At 40.0% G+C, this 15,392-nt stretch overlaps 1 protein-coding gene across 1 annotated transcript in view; it reads right to left on the bottom strand.

Annotated features, from left to right (window-relative positions):
• Positions 1-1,317: 1,317 nt before the first annotated feature.
• The window catches only part of LOC138368640 (85/88 kDa calcium-independent phospholipase A2-like), a gene marked incomplete at its 5' end in the record, with an annotated part of 38,093 nt that continues 24,018 nt past the window's right edge, over positions 1,318-15,392 (bottom strand). The window contains 1 exon segment of the mRNA XM_069331310.1: positions 1,318-5,723. Within this exon segment, the coding sequence (XP_069187411.1) occupies positions 5,061-5,723 (663 nt within the window).

Raw genomic sequence — 15,392 nt, 5'->3', positions numbered from 1 at the left:
CTGGGTGAAGGCCTACATCCTCTTTCATCCATTGTCATTACCTGCTTCTCTCCCTATCTTTAGCTTTTAATATTTGTATTGTTACATGTTTCTTAACTCCATTAGTTTAATTTATTTATTTACTTGTATATTGCTGTTTACTGTGATGTCTGGGGAGGTAGGTGTAAACTTTGTTATACCCTTCTCAGATGGTTTAGTTTGCGTGTACTTTTGAGTATCCTGTTAAAGATTTGCGATGGCAATACATACAAGATTTGCCTTGAGCTTACCTAACCTCCTTACCTGAGAAATGCTTAGATTCTCTTCCTGGCCTATCAGTTTTTCTATTATTGCATAAATGATTTGTTGATCATTCATGCGATCTTCTATCCAAGGTTTCTTAAAATGAGGATGTTTTTACAATCCAAAGCTTCTGAATGTCTCTCCAGAGCTTTTAAGTCTCTATCCTGCATTCACAGTGTTCTCTCCCCTCACAATCTGACTCAGGGTAGGGTGGGGTGGGGGTGGGGGGGGCTTGGTCTCCCACCCCACAAGTTTTTGAGGGAGAAGGGATGTGTCAAAATGAAGGTAGTAAAAAAAAAAACTTAACTGGACTTTACTGCCCTGCACCCCAACCTACCACAGAACTCGATGTAAGGTACAAGCATACGGGGGTAACCCCATGGGTTACCTAACAAGAATATATACAGGTAACCACTAAAGGGACTGAATAGCAGCAGCCTAGGAACTGATAGGACTACTGACCTCAAAATACCCACTTGACCCTATGTCTTAATCAGACATGCAGGCCAGAGTCAGATGAGCCTCGTTGAACCTTTATCTCTAACCAAAGGAGATAGTTGCCACCCAGGGGCCACAGCTGTGCGGTAGGCTCGATGTCTAAATGAAGGAACAATGGGAATGTATTGGTCCACATGCATGACAAATTCACAGGTGGCAAAGCCACATGGGTGTAATTCGCTTGTGCACCATCACAGCAGGCAGGAGACGGAAGCAGCAGTCACCCACACCTATCTGTGGGTGGTGCACAAGAGCCTCACCATTGTTAAGGAACCACTCTTGAGGGGAAAGGACACCCATGGGTTTAGAAAGCAAGGACACCAGTTTATTGAAGATTAAATCGTGGGACTCGGGAACTCGGGTTCAGCTCTCGCAAGCACAGAAGTGAGTACATTTATAATGATGTAGAGGAGATTCTGGTCATCAATGTTTTCAGTGAAACAAATATAATTTTATAGTAGCAGTAAATTTTTTGTACAGGTATATACAGTACTGTACTTGAATTTTATGGCTAAATCGGGAAATTAAAACTGCAGGTGAATGATGAATTTATATTATACAGTGAAAAATTACATGAATTTAGAATTTTAGTAATGAACAGCTGTAGAGTACATGATAAATATTTAAAAAGATCCATTGACATGGGGATTGTCATTGATTCAAAAACAAAAATTCATTTGTCAATATGATCGTCTTTGGTATAGATATGACATACTGGTAGTAGTTAAAAGCAAAAATTCAATAAAATATGGATGGCCTTTATATACAAAGTGAATGGCATTAGAGGTACAGGGTTGCATCTAGTATCAATAAATTTGATGGCTACAACAGATCTTTTTCTTTTTTGACATATTGGTTTGTGCTACTGTAGAATTCTATCTCCATTTTCATTTAAATAGGAAAACTAATGGTTTGTATGTATTACTGCTAGGATATATTTATAGAATTACATTTAAGTACTGAAAATTTTGATTAATAACCAAAGATCAAACGGGAAGAGATTTATTTATATCAATGGTAGCTGAAGCAATATTCATCACTTGCAACATTGTTAAAACAGTGTATTTAACATATAACCTAGTTTGTCATTGACAATGGAAATGGTCTGATAATAGGTACACAATTTTGATCTGTCATATAAATCTCTCCTATAGAATAAATTGTACGAGCAGTATACTAAATATCTGTTTATCAAAAATATTATACACTTTGCTTGTGTATACAAGTTCCATATTGCTAGATTTAAAATTCAGTTTTAAGAGAAATATGTAAACATTCAACATGAGTCAAGACATATACCGGTACTCGCATTCAAGATCTAAATCGACAAGTGTTTTATCAAAGGAAAGTCGTCCCATAACTGAACCACTTAAAAACATTTGACTTTACAAACCATATAATTCAAACCTCTTAATCTCGATATTAAAAATATCCTTAAACTACAGTACTCAACATAATTATTGTAAATTAATTAATTACACCTGAAGTCTTGAAATGTTAAATACTTCATCTTATGGGTCAAATTAATAATTAAATAATTATTCCAAAGGATTATAATAATAAAATCTTAATAGCTGACCATATAAATTTATAGCCATGCTTATTCATATGGTTTCCCATGGCCAACTACTGACCTTCCCCAGAATGCAACTTGCAACAATTGCCTCTTGGGTACGTATTTGCTGCTATAGGTGAATAGAGACATCAAGCAAAACAAAATGCAATAGGTAATTTTAAACAAATATTCATGGTGCTTTTTCCATACTGTACAGTATATTACAGCCTATTACAATAGGGGAATGAAATATATCTGGTATAACATTTACTATATTTAGATAGTATAAAACTATGGTACTGTATGCTATTAATTATAGCATACAACATACTGTAAGTACATTTACCATATATATTATGTATTCAAATATGTGCATGTGTGTAATTATCTAAGTGTAGTTACACGATGAAGGCTACATTCTTGGTGCCCTGTTTTCCTTATAATCTTTGTCATATGACAAACTATTAATTGTTTTGACATCACCATCACCACTTAAGTTATGGAGAGTTGGAACAAATTTTTTTTTGCTGAATAGAGAACTTTTTGACATCTTTTCAGCAGCACTTCTATGGTGAAAGCTAGAATCTGTGGCCCCCATGAAATAGATGTTACAGATTTTAACAATTTCTCCTTGTCAAATTTGTGATTCCTGTCACAATTTTGTATATAGTGATTATACTGTATATCCTCTTTTTTTTCCTTCTATCAATTGATTGTAAGCATATAGAATAAAATATGCAAGTATCTTGGCAAAAAGATATGATAAATTAGAAAATGTGTTCATATTTTAAAACCTTCATGTAAAACAAATTTTGCATTTCTCTATAAGTATATTCAAGAATGTGAGGTTAACAATTTTAAATGAATTAACCATCAGTCCTCAAACCTTATTCTTAAAATATAAAACAAAAAATATATACTTTATCAAGCATATATATATACTGTGTGTGTGTGTGTATATATATTATATATATATATATAAAGTAGTGATTATGATTACAACATTAGCATATAAACCCCTCAACATATTTAAAATATTTATTTAAATAGTATTTAAAATAAATTAACTATGCGTTTTAACTATTCACCAGAGCTCCGAGTTATGTGCAGGCCAAATTATTTGCTAGTTTTGCTCAATGAACTTACTTATGACTAACGTCACATTATTATGATGACAAACTATGAACAAATCCCTAACATGTGGTGCTACTCTCACAACACTATTGGAATTACAGCATTTTCTTTACTATTTCACCCTAGTCTCCATGCTCTACTTCATTAAGGTTACTTTTCCTACTCTGGTAAGTTAACAGTTTTATTGTTTAATATTTGAATATTTTGCTATGTAATAGTCCATGATAAATACATGTATAAATGCATAAAAGGTAACTTTTATACAATTAAATTATAGGTGGTAAATAGAAGCCTTTGGCATTTATTTCAAAACTTGTTCTCTCTATTTCTAAGAGATATTGGCAAGTTTGACTATAAGCTTATTACATCTATCAGAGGTAGATCAGGCACACATCCCATGCATTATTTCTGTTGGATGAAATATGACTAGTTATATAAAATATGCAGAGGTTAACATAATATTATATAATAAATTATAAACAAAACATTTCAATAACTGAAGACTTGCAAGTACTCCTGTAAGTAAATACTGTACTAACATACAACCCAACCCCTGCATGTTAAGTAAAGAGTGACTATGTTTCGGTCCATCCTGGACCATTATCAAGTCGTGCACTATTAAGATTAGCAATTTAAATCACCTAATTATTGTATTACAACTTTTTAACTGATTTGCTGATTAACTCAACCAATAGAGAGAGGCAGTATAAGAGTGCACTTTAGTGATGAAACTCAACACTTGAATGATACAGCAGCTAGTTCATTTATTTCTTAAGATTGTTAGTTTAATAAATTACTTTGCAATACAGTAATATTAACTTTTTATGCAGATATGTAGAAGACAAACAGCTAAATTATAAAACAGATTGTGCATGCAATTGAATATGTATTTTCTGACTCCATTCCACATTTATCTGTAATGCAAATTAATACAAACCTATTAATGTATGCCATTCTCAAGATACTGAATGAAAACCAATGAAGAAACTAAAGCAAGCAGCCATGCAGTCCCTGTGGTAAAACACTCACTCGGCACTTTGCGAGAGCTTTGGCCTGGGTTCGTATCCTGGCTGGGGAGGATTGACTGGGCGTCAATCTTTAACTGTAGCCTCTGTTCACCTAACAGTGAATTGGTTGTTAAACGATTTGGCGGATCATATTCCAGGGAGAAATTAGGATTAAGGACCTGCCCAAAATGCCATGCGTGCTAGTGGGTTTACAAGAATGTAGGAACTCTTGAAAATATAAATAAATAAATAAACCAAGGTATCCCTCTACTAGGGATACCAATCAAGGTCTAATTTATCTGAACCTCAACCAAATCTGATTGACTAATTTTAAAGAGGTGTAATAGAAGAAATTAAACAATGCCTAAAGTGAAAAAGGCCTACATACACAGTATTGTGTATATTAATAAAATGATGTAAGCAAAGCATCCTAACTAGTTTAGATAATTATAAAAAGGTAATTATGTAATAAGTATTAATTATATTATGTGCATGTTATGACTATGCATGATTATGTAGCTTTATGACTACAATTGTATGATAATTATTATACAAAAATTAAATGAATCATGAATGAAGAATACTTATTCTACAGTATGGATAAGAGAATCAGATGAAATTTCACTGGGCTGGCATTTATCCATAAAGTCATCATTGCCATCAGGTGATGGAGAAGTCCCCTCACTGCTTGACACAGAATCAAGTGTTGAGGGATGCTCAACCATCACTTCATCAGAAGTTTCTTCAGTTCCAACAGTGGCATACTCTGGAAGAATAGAGTGATAACTTCCCTCCTCATCAGGGGAAGTTCCTGCTGAAACGAGTCGGTGAACTGCATCTACGGTATCTTGACTAGAACCAACAGATATAGAAACACGTGAGCTGTGTTTAGATTTGGTTGGAGTAAGTTGCCGGGGAGGAGGTATAGGCCCCACTTCAGCTTCTATTAAGAGAGGCTTTAGTTGAGATAAAATTTTTGCCTGGGATTTCATGTATGCTCTTGTTTCCCACATCATACGAACTAAGCGCTCATCGTCATGTTCATCTAGTGCAATATCTTGAGATAACTGTGGATTAAAACGAAAGAAAGGAACGTGTAAAGTTGAACACCATGTGCGTGCTCTATCTATAATCCGACCTTCTGAACTGCAAGCTTGTTCCACCAAGACATTGAATAAATTGTACATTGCTTGAAGACCTCGACGTACATCAAGAATACTTGGCATAGTAATGTCAATATTGTCAACCTGTTGAAAAATAAATCCATATTAATACATTAAATATAAGTACAATACAGTACAGTGTAATAAGTTTGATATGACCTGGTACAGTATGCATATTTCACCCCATCCATTTACAGAATAGACAAAAAGGTTGACACCCAATCTAAATCTTACAAAAAGAAATACAGTACTCCCCCTCACTTAATATGATGGGCTTTCAATAGTAGCATCTTGTGGCTCCCTTAACTTGGGCTGCACATTAAAGGGAGTACTGTGTACATGTAGTGCACAAAAAAAAAAAAAAAAAAAAAAAAAAAAAAATTAATAAGCATCTATGAAGCAAAAAAATCTAAGTAAAAAAAAAAAAATCTCAACCTTAGGCTTAAAGGCTTAGCTATAGTATCCCAGAGAAGTTGCATTTTTATTTTTTAGAAATGAAGTGCTACACGGGAGTAACTTTGTCTATTTATTTTCATTGTTTCTCACTTTCTTTATTTACTTTTTAATTCTAACAAGTTGTAAGTGTTTACAACCTTTAACAGTGTCAAAGGTGGTGTACATTATGCACAAGTTTGAAAATGTACGAATGTACAGGTATACAGTATGTGTATAAATATATGCACACCATGTATTTATTCATATATACAGTACGTATATGCAACCCTAGAAATTATAATTGCTCATAGCCCATATTTTGCCTGTAAATATATAATGGTAATCACCAAGCCAGCTGCAACAAAGTCAGGGTAGTACAGTGGTAGAGCTTGCAACTGGCAGTCCATGGGTTCAAGTCACCTCAGAGCTCATGTGGATTTTTTTGATGATTCAAAAGGTGACACCCCTAGTGTCAGCACCAGCAACAGAGGAGCTCCAGGATATTTCACAATTCCTAAGTATTGTAGTACAGGTTGATGATAGTGAGTGGTGTCCCAGGGAACATAAAAGTGTTGTGCTTTGGAAAAATAGGTGAGGTAACATGAGTGTGCAAAGTGAAGTGAAAAATTGGATGAGAAAAAGTGACCCTAGTGTTTACAGTCCAAACAAAAACATTCAAGATGGCCACCAGCAAGAAGAAAAACAAAACAGAGCTAGAATTTGGGGGTTTTAATGAAGAAAGCATTGATATAAGCAGTCTACACAACAAATTGGCAAAATTAGATATTATAGTGAACTATCATGAAGAAATAATCAGCAAATTGAAAGAAAGTAATGAGCACTAGAGTGGCAAGGTTTTAGGTCTTGAGGGTTTAGTGAAAGATTTATGCAAGGACAAGAATCAACTGGAAACAAATTGCAAAGTCATGGAAGAGGAAAAAACTCTTAAAAATAGTTTTGGAAGAAGTTAAAGCAAACAAACTTAAATGACTACGATAGGTTAGGTAAGAAAATTCAACAGGAAAAACAGTTTTTGTCAGTATAGATGGAGGAAGTTACTCAGGAAATAGAACAGTGCAAAAAAGATATGCAACTCACCTATGCACAAGTGGCCAAGGAGAAGGAAAAATTGAAGAAGCAGTAAAGGAAGCCAAACACTGCAGCAACCAAGATAAAACAAACATTAGGCTGGAAGTCAGAAAGGAACTGGCATCAAATCCTAAATTGATGCAAAACACAGTTGATCAAAGTAAGTCTCTGATAATTTTTGGTTGCAAAGAAAAGGAGATAACATCTAGGTCAGAAAGAGCTGTGGAAGAAGCGAAAGTAGTAGATAAAATTGTTGGCCTCGTGGAAGGTCTTACTACCATCGAGAATGTCTGCGACTACAGGAGGATTGGAAAGTATGTAAAAGGGAAAGATCGACCTTTGTGGATCACCCTAAACGGTGCCAAACAAATGGAAGAAGTACTAAGGATTGCTAGAAAATTACAAAGTAATGAGGTAGGGAAAGTATGGTCGTTAAGATGAGATCTTTCAAAAGGAGACAGAGAGAAGCTGAAACTGAACCTCGCCGAGGCAAAACGTTTAAATGAGAGCAGGAATGAAGAAGAAAACAATTCTTTTTTTCTACAAAGTGATAGGGGTAGGCAAACCAGTAAAGTGGTACATAAAGGCAAACCAACAAAAGGATTAGAGAGAGGGGGAGTGAAGAATAAGGAGAGGGGGAACAAGTTCCTAAAAATTGCATACACCAACATAAATGGAGTGAGATCAAAGATACTGGAGTTAAGTGATGTAATACAGTTGCAGACACCAGACGGGACAGAAAAATTAGGAAAGGCGGTGGCATTGCTGTGCTGGTGAAAGAACACCTAAAGGTAAACAAAATAATAATTGCCAATGCACGAGTTGACATAATAGAGATATGCAATCAGGATGATAAACTAACGATCATAAATGCATATAGTCCACCCCCAAGCAACACATGGACAAAGGAGCAGCTAGAGAATAAATGAGAGAGTCTTATAACAATAATGAGAGAAATTATAGTCAGAGCTGATAAAGATAGATCACAACTGTTGGTAGTCAGCGACTTCAACTTAAAATCCATAGACTGGGAGGCATATGAAGCTAGAACGGAGGATTTTTGGACTTGTAGATTCGTAAACCTCATCCTGGAAACATTCATGTTTCAACATGTTAAACAAGCTACGAGGATAAGGGAAGGGGATGTTCCCTCTATGCTGGGTTTGATATTTACCAGGAAAGAGGAAGAGATATTTGACATTCAGTACCTCCCTCCCTTAGGTAAAAGTGACCATGTCTTATTGGGAATAAAGTATGCTATGCATTATAATTTGGAAGAAAATGAGGTTAAAGCAGTTGAAAAGCCTGATTTCCGGAGAGGTCATTATGGGGAACTCAGACATTTCTGTAAGGAAGTTGACTGGAAAGACTTGCTGTTAGGACATGAAGTAAATGAGATGTATGTCAAGTTTCGTGAAATATATGATAAAGGCAAAAAAAAAATTGATTCCAAAGCAGAGATGCAGAACTAGGAAACAGGATTGGTTTGACAGAAATTGCGAGAGGGCCAGAGACCAAAAGATACAAAAATGAAATCAATATAGGAAGAGGCCAAACTCCCAAACATACCAGCGATACAAAAATGCGAGAAACAACTACACGGCAGTGAGGAGAGAGGCAGAAAGATATTTTGAAAAAGGGATTGTGGACAAATGTAAAACAGAACCAAGTCTATTCTATAAATTCATAAACAACAAATTGTAGGTAAAGGATAATATTCAGAGGTTGAAAATGGGAAATAGATTCATAGAAAATGAAAAGGAAATGTGTGAAACATTAAACTTAAAGTTCCAAAGTGTGTTTGTACAAAATGAAATCTTTAGGGAACCAGACACAATAAGAATTCCAGAGAACAGCATAGAGCACATAGGTGTGTCTAGAGATGAAGTGGAGAAAATGCTAAAGGAGCTAAGTAAGAACAAATCAGTTGGTCCAGATGGAGTTTCACCATGGGTTCTGAGAGAATGTGCATCTGAGCTCAGCATTCCACTTCAACTGATTTTTCAGGCATCCCTGTGTAAAGGAGTTGTAGCTGATGTGTGGAAAAAGGCTAACATAGTCCCAATCTACAAAAGTGGCAGCAGGGAAGACCCCTTAATTACAGACCTGTATCATCAACTAGTGTAATAGTCAAAATATTAGAAAAAATAATTAAAACTAAATGGGTAGAACACCTGGAGAAAAACGATATAATATCAGACAGACAGTATGGTTTTCGATCTGGAAGATCCTGTGTGACGAATTTACTCAGTTTCTATGATCAAGCCACAGAGATTTTACAGGAAAGAGATGGTTGGGTTGACTGCATCTATCTGGACCTAAAAAAGGCTTCTGACAGAGTTCCACATAAGAGGTTGTTCTGGAAACTGGAACATATTGGAGGGGTGACAGGTAAGCTTCTAGCATGGATGAAAAATTTCCTAACTGATAGAAAAATGAGGGCCATAATCAGAGGCAATGTATCAGATTGGAGGAATGTCACAAGTGGAGTACCACAGGGTTCAGTTCTTGCACCGGTAATGTTCATTGTCTACATAAACGAACTACCAGATGGAATACAGAATTATATGAACATGTTTGCTGATGATGCTAAGATAATAGGGAAGATAAGAAACCTAGATGATTGTCATGCCCTTCATGAAGACCTGGACAAAATAAGTATATGGAGCACCACTTGGCAAATGGAATTTAATGTGAATAAATGCCATGTTATGGAATGTGGAATTGGAGAACATAGACCCCACATAACCTATAAATTATGTGAGAAATATTTAAAGAATTCTGACAAAGAAAGGGAACTAGGGTGGTTCTAGATAGAAAACCGTCACCTGAGAACCACATTAAGAACATTGTGCGAGGAGCCTATGCTACACTTTCTAACTTCAGAATTGCTTTTAAATACATGGATGGCGAAATACTAAAAAAATTGTTCACGACTTTTGCTAGACCAAAGCTAGAATATACAGCAGTTGTGTGGTGCCCATATCTTAAGAAGCACATCAACAAACTGGAAAAGGTGCAAAGACATGCTACTAAGTGGCTCCCAGAACTGAAGGGCAAAAGCTACGATGAGAGGTTAGAGGCATTAAATATGCAAAAACTAGAAGATAGAAGAAACAGAGGCGATATGATCACTCTGTACAAAATAGTAACAGGAATCGATAAAATTGACAGGGAAGAATTCCTGAGACCCTGAACTTCAAGAACAAGAGGTCATAGATTTAAACTTACAAAACAAAGCTGCCGGAGAAATATAAGAAAATTCTCTTTTGTAAACAGAGTGGTAGACGGTTGGAACAAGTTAGGTGAGAAGGTGGTGGAGGCCAAAACCGTCAATAGCTTCAAAGCGTTATATGACAAAGAGTGCTAGGTAGACGGTACACCACGAGGGTTGCTCTCATCCTGTAACTACACTTAGGTAATTACACTTAGGTAATTACTCATTTGCTGTTATTAAAAGTTAATTGGCTCCTAGTATGGTCACCCTGCACATTCAGACACTGGACGGTTATGTGCTAGACATGGTCCTCATCTCTTTACTAAGGCCGTAGAAGGAAAGCGAGACTCAAGAATTTTGTTTTCAAGATGGAGGATGGTTCCTGGAGGCCTGAGGAAGCAAATGTGAGTACTGTATTCATAAGAGTTTTTAATCTTATAATATACCCAAGAGTGTCAAAAGGCATCAAGTGAAACCCTGGTTGAGCATTTCAAGGCACTATGGACAGTGCAGGGATTAAGCTATCTTTCTGAGATGGCTTCCCACTACTGAGTCACATCAGCCATAAGAGTCCTGATTGGCCTATTAGGGGCCAGTGCCAGAACCTGGCCTCATAGGAGCACAGGATGCTGGGGAATGTTACAATCACTCCACACTGTGAAAGCGGCCAGCAAATAAACAAAGTAATACAAAGAACTGCAAGGTTCACATAAAATGAACCATTAAAACAGCCAAACAACTTTGCATCTCTTTCACTCAAAACCAAATGATTCACTCAAAACTAGCTCGAACCTCCCAGGTGTGAAAGACTGCCAACAGGTGACGCCCCGTTAGTTACAGGATCCTACACCAGTAAACTTCAGTCCTGTCACTGATGTCTGAACAATTAGACCTTCCCAAGTAGCCAGGCTATAGCGAGTTCAATTTCTGTTTGAAGATACTGTAAGTGTTAGTCATCCTTTGTACTCTGTCCTGTAGGAGCCATTTGCTTGTGTACCATTCCTAACATTTAGTATTTGCTTCACGTGCATGTGTTTAGGGCAACCCTTTTCTAAGCGCTTGTTTGGCATTGTTCCTGCACTGACAGAGTAGCTTCTCTGGTGTGTTCATGAGTTTGCCCCTGAGAGGTCAGGCTACTGTGTAGAGAACCTTGCCCTGGACAGTGCAGGGGGTCTCTGATCTCACTCTGGGACCCCCTGTGGTTGTGGGCACACTGCTGATGCCTTTTGTAGATAAGTTTATCCTGCAGTATCAGTTCTTTTATCCTGCAGTATCAGTATCAGTTTTATATTTATTTTATTTTATATTTTATTTTATATTTATATCATTAGGGGGGTTTGGGGCCGGCAGGGCAGGCTTCTTCTCTTGTGCTTCGTCAGGTCAACTCGGAGTGGGTGCGCTTGGGTGTGCTCGAAATGACCCAGTCCCTCAGGTTGGTTTCCCGCCTGTTTCCAGTGCCGAAATGGGACTGTGTGGATCTGAGGTTCATTCTGGATTTGTCCCATCTGAACCCTTGGATTCCTTGCCCATCCTTTCGGATGACCACTCTGTCTCAGGTCCGGCTTCTTTTGGAGCTGGGTGCCTGGATGGTGTCCCGGGACCTTAAGGACATGTATTGGCACGTTTCTATTCATCCAGGGTTCAGGGACTGGTTAGGTTTCGTGGTGAGGCATCAGGCTTACCGCTTTCGTTGCGTTCCTTTTGGCTTGAATCTGGCACCTTGCCTATTTATGCAACTTACCCAGGTCGTGGTGACCCGTCTGCATCTGCTAGGGGTTTGGGTCCTGGCCTACCTCAACGACTGGCTGATGTGGGCTCCCAGTCCGTCCGCTTGTATGTTTGCCAGGGGTACGGTTCTTTCCCAGCTCGCCGGGGTTCGGGTTCCTGGTGAATTGGAGTAAGTCTCATCTGGTTCTGTCCCAGCTTTGTACCTAGCTGGGTCTTGTTTTGGGACTCTCAGACTGCTTCCATTCTCTCCCTCCAGAGGCCTTGCTGAGGCTGCGGTCCCACCTTCGGTTGTTTCTGGAGGGTCCCTGGTCACTTGGCAGTTGCTCAAGTAGTTGTGCGGAAGTTTGAACTTCGCCATGCTGGTCTACCCGCTGGGGTCAGGTTTGACTTCGGCGTCTGTTCTGGTTCCTTTGGGAACACCCCTTCCACTTTTCTCGCGATTGCTGGGTTCATCTGCCAGGGGTCTTGCGTCGGTTGCTGCATCACTGGCTTCCTCTTCGGGGTTTTTGGGGTTCAGTGCCTTGGCGCCCACCCGAGCCCTCGCCCGATGTGTTCATGGACGCGTCATCTCTCGGCTGGGGCTTTGTGATCAGTGCTCACCAGGCCAGCCAGGGACAATGGGGTTCTGTCCTTCCCGAGAAGGATGGGGATGTCACCGCAGGGGTTCCCTTCGGTCCTTGTCTCTTTGGGGCTGGTCGCTTCGAGTGGCTCGTCTGCTGGCTTCTCGGGGTTTGGCTCTCCGTGCGATTCACATCCGAGGAGTGTCCAACATCCTGGCAGACGGCCTGTCTTTATTCATTCACCTGTCCACAGAATGGACAGTTGACGTCGATTCATTCAGTTGGCTCTGCCATACGTACGGACTCCTGGACGTCAACATCTTTGCGTTGGCGTGGTCTCAGCGTCTCCCAATCTATGTGGCGTCCTTCCCCGACTGCAAGGTTGTCACGGTGGATGCCTTTCAGCAGGACTAGTTGAGGTGAGGTTGCCTGTACCTCTTTCCCCTGGTCCAGCTGTTGCTTCGGGTTCTGGCTTGGTTGGAGTCCTACCAACTGAGAGTAGTCCTTGTGGACCCCTTGGTGGCCAGCCCAGACTTGATTCCAGGTGCTGCTTGCTCGGTGTGTAAACCCAGGGCATTTTCTGTGGCTCCGCCTCTTCCTACAGATCAGATCAGTCCAGTCCGGTACATGGCTGGTTCGGCCTTCTCCTCCGCTCTTCGTGTCTGGGCATTTTGACGCGGGTTTATCTCATTTGTATGCTGATCAGGTGGCTTCGTTGATGGTGTCCCACCTGAGAGCTTCATCTTGGCGACAGTATGAAGTTTCCTGGCGTTCTTTCCACAATTCTCTCTCTCTCTTGGTAGGTTGTCTTCTATTTTTGATCGGGTTGTCTTGTCCTTTTTGTCTTGGCTTTTTCATGACCGTCATTTGATGCCTAATACTGTCGCCTCATATTGTGTGGGGCTGGCAGAGCCACTCCAGCTTGTGTTCAGTGTGACTGTCTCTTCTGCCCTGTTCCGTAAGCTTTTTCAGGCCTTGTTTCACCTCCGGACTGCTCATGTCCCGCCTGAGCTGTCCTTGTCCTTAGACAACAGGGTGCTCTCTTATCTTTCCTCTCCTCAGTTTGTGGTGGCCCCTTTCATTCAAGATTGTTTTTCTAAGGCTCTAACGACTGCTTTCTGGAGGGGTCCCCTGGGTCATTGATGCTTGGTTGCTCAGGCCGAGGGTGCATTATGTGCTGTGTCCAGTTGCAGCTCTTCGCCGTTATCTGCGCGCTTCGGCTTTGGTACCTGGGGATGTCCTTTGGGTTGATCCGGTTTCCCTCGTTCCCTGTTCTAGAGTGCGGGTCTTCCAGGTCGCCCGCAGGGTTATTAAGAATATCCAGCCTGCAGTCTATCCTCGTGCCCATGACATTAGGAAGTTTGCTGCATTGGCTCCATGTTTGGCAACATGTCCTGGGCTGATATTCAGGCGCGGGGATTTTGGAGGTCGAACAGGGTCCTGGCTGCCTATTATTTGGTTAATGTTCCTGTTCCAGGGCGTTCCTGTGTTGCTTTGGGTCGCAGGTTGCAGACAATTGTCTCGACTTCGCATTGAGGAGTGTGTGGCGGCCGCCTCCCGGGTAAGTCCCACTTTTCCTTGTCTTTGGTTATGTAGCTCCTGGGAGCCACAAGGGCTCCCCACAGAAAACCAGCATTGAATGTAATGAAACACCATTTTCTGGGTGAGCCCTGGAGGCTCCGGTTGGCGTTTTTTCATGTTTGATGCTTGGCTCCAAACTGGAGTGCTAGGTAGCTGGGGAAGGGAGGGCTGCGGGACAAGTGACATGATGGTGGAGTGTGACGTTTGCTTGTTTCCCCTGGGATTGGCAGGAGTTCTGCCTCTCTTTTCGGTTTTTAGCTGTAATTTTCTTACCAAGTGGGGTTTGTATTGTTAAGCCTGGGTGCCTGACCCAGGTCGATGGTAGATATGGAAAACCCCCAACCACAGGGGAGTTTCCCAGGGCCATTGCTCCCTGCATCTCTCTGAGGGGGCCAGGTTCTGGCTCGTGAACTCCATAGACTAATGCCCCAGTCTAATGTATCACATATTAGCCCGATAACTCCAAGGAGCCTCTGGGGCTCACCCAGAAAATGGCGTTTCATTACATTCAATGCTAGTTTTTTGAACAGGTCTCTTCATCAGACTATAATCTGTTACAGAGGTCCTGGGACTTATTTTACATAATTACCTATGATTTCATGTGTTATATTGAACCCTGTTTGTTCTCTTGGGTTGTTAGCCTTGTGACTTGGTACGAGATTCAATTTTCATCTCTTTTAGGTGCCATATAAATTTGCTTTGCCCTGTCAGCTATCCCTGCTATTGCCTGAACTCCTAGCTTCTTTTACTTTGGCTATTGCTCTTGTGTACTTAGATGGATAGATGGATTGGAGGCAGAATTTTTGGTGTGGAAGGGCATTTTCAAATGGCCCAAATTTCTTCCAGAGCTGACTGGCTCCCTCCACTTTCAAGTGGGTTGTAGTTTCCCTCCCCAATGTTATGCTCCTCTGCCAACCACTTTCTTTCCTAGCCATAATCACTTTTTCGAAAAACTCTTGACTTATTATCCATAGAAAGTAAGCTTATCTTATCCTCGTCTGCTGTATCCCTACTACTCTTGCCACACGACATGTCTTCAATGCGCAAACACTGATATATCAGAGGAAAAGCTAGTGTAAATGCTTGAGTACAGAGGAAAACACATCTGGTATGTATGCCCTCATAATAGGTCTCAATAACAGA

This window comes from Procambarus clarkii, chromosome 25, assembly GCF_040958095.1.
Source record: "Procambarus clarkii isolate CNS0578487 chromosome 25, FALCON_Pclarkii_2.0, whole genome shotgun sequence".
Lineage (NCBI taxonomy): Eukaryota > Metazoa > Arthropoda > Malacostraca > Decapoda > Cambaridae > Procambarus > Procambarus clarkii.
Note: the sequence above shows the minus strand (reverse complement) of the source record. Positions and strands in the feature narration are given on the sequence as shown.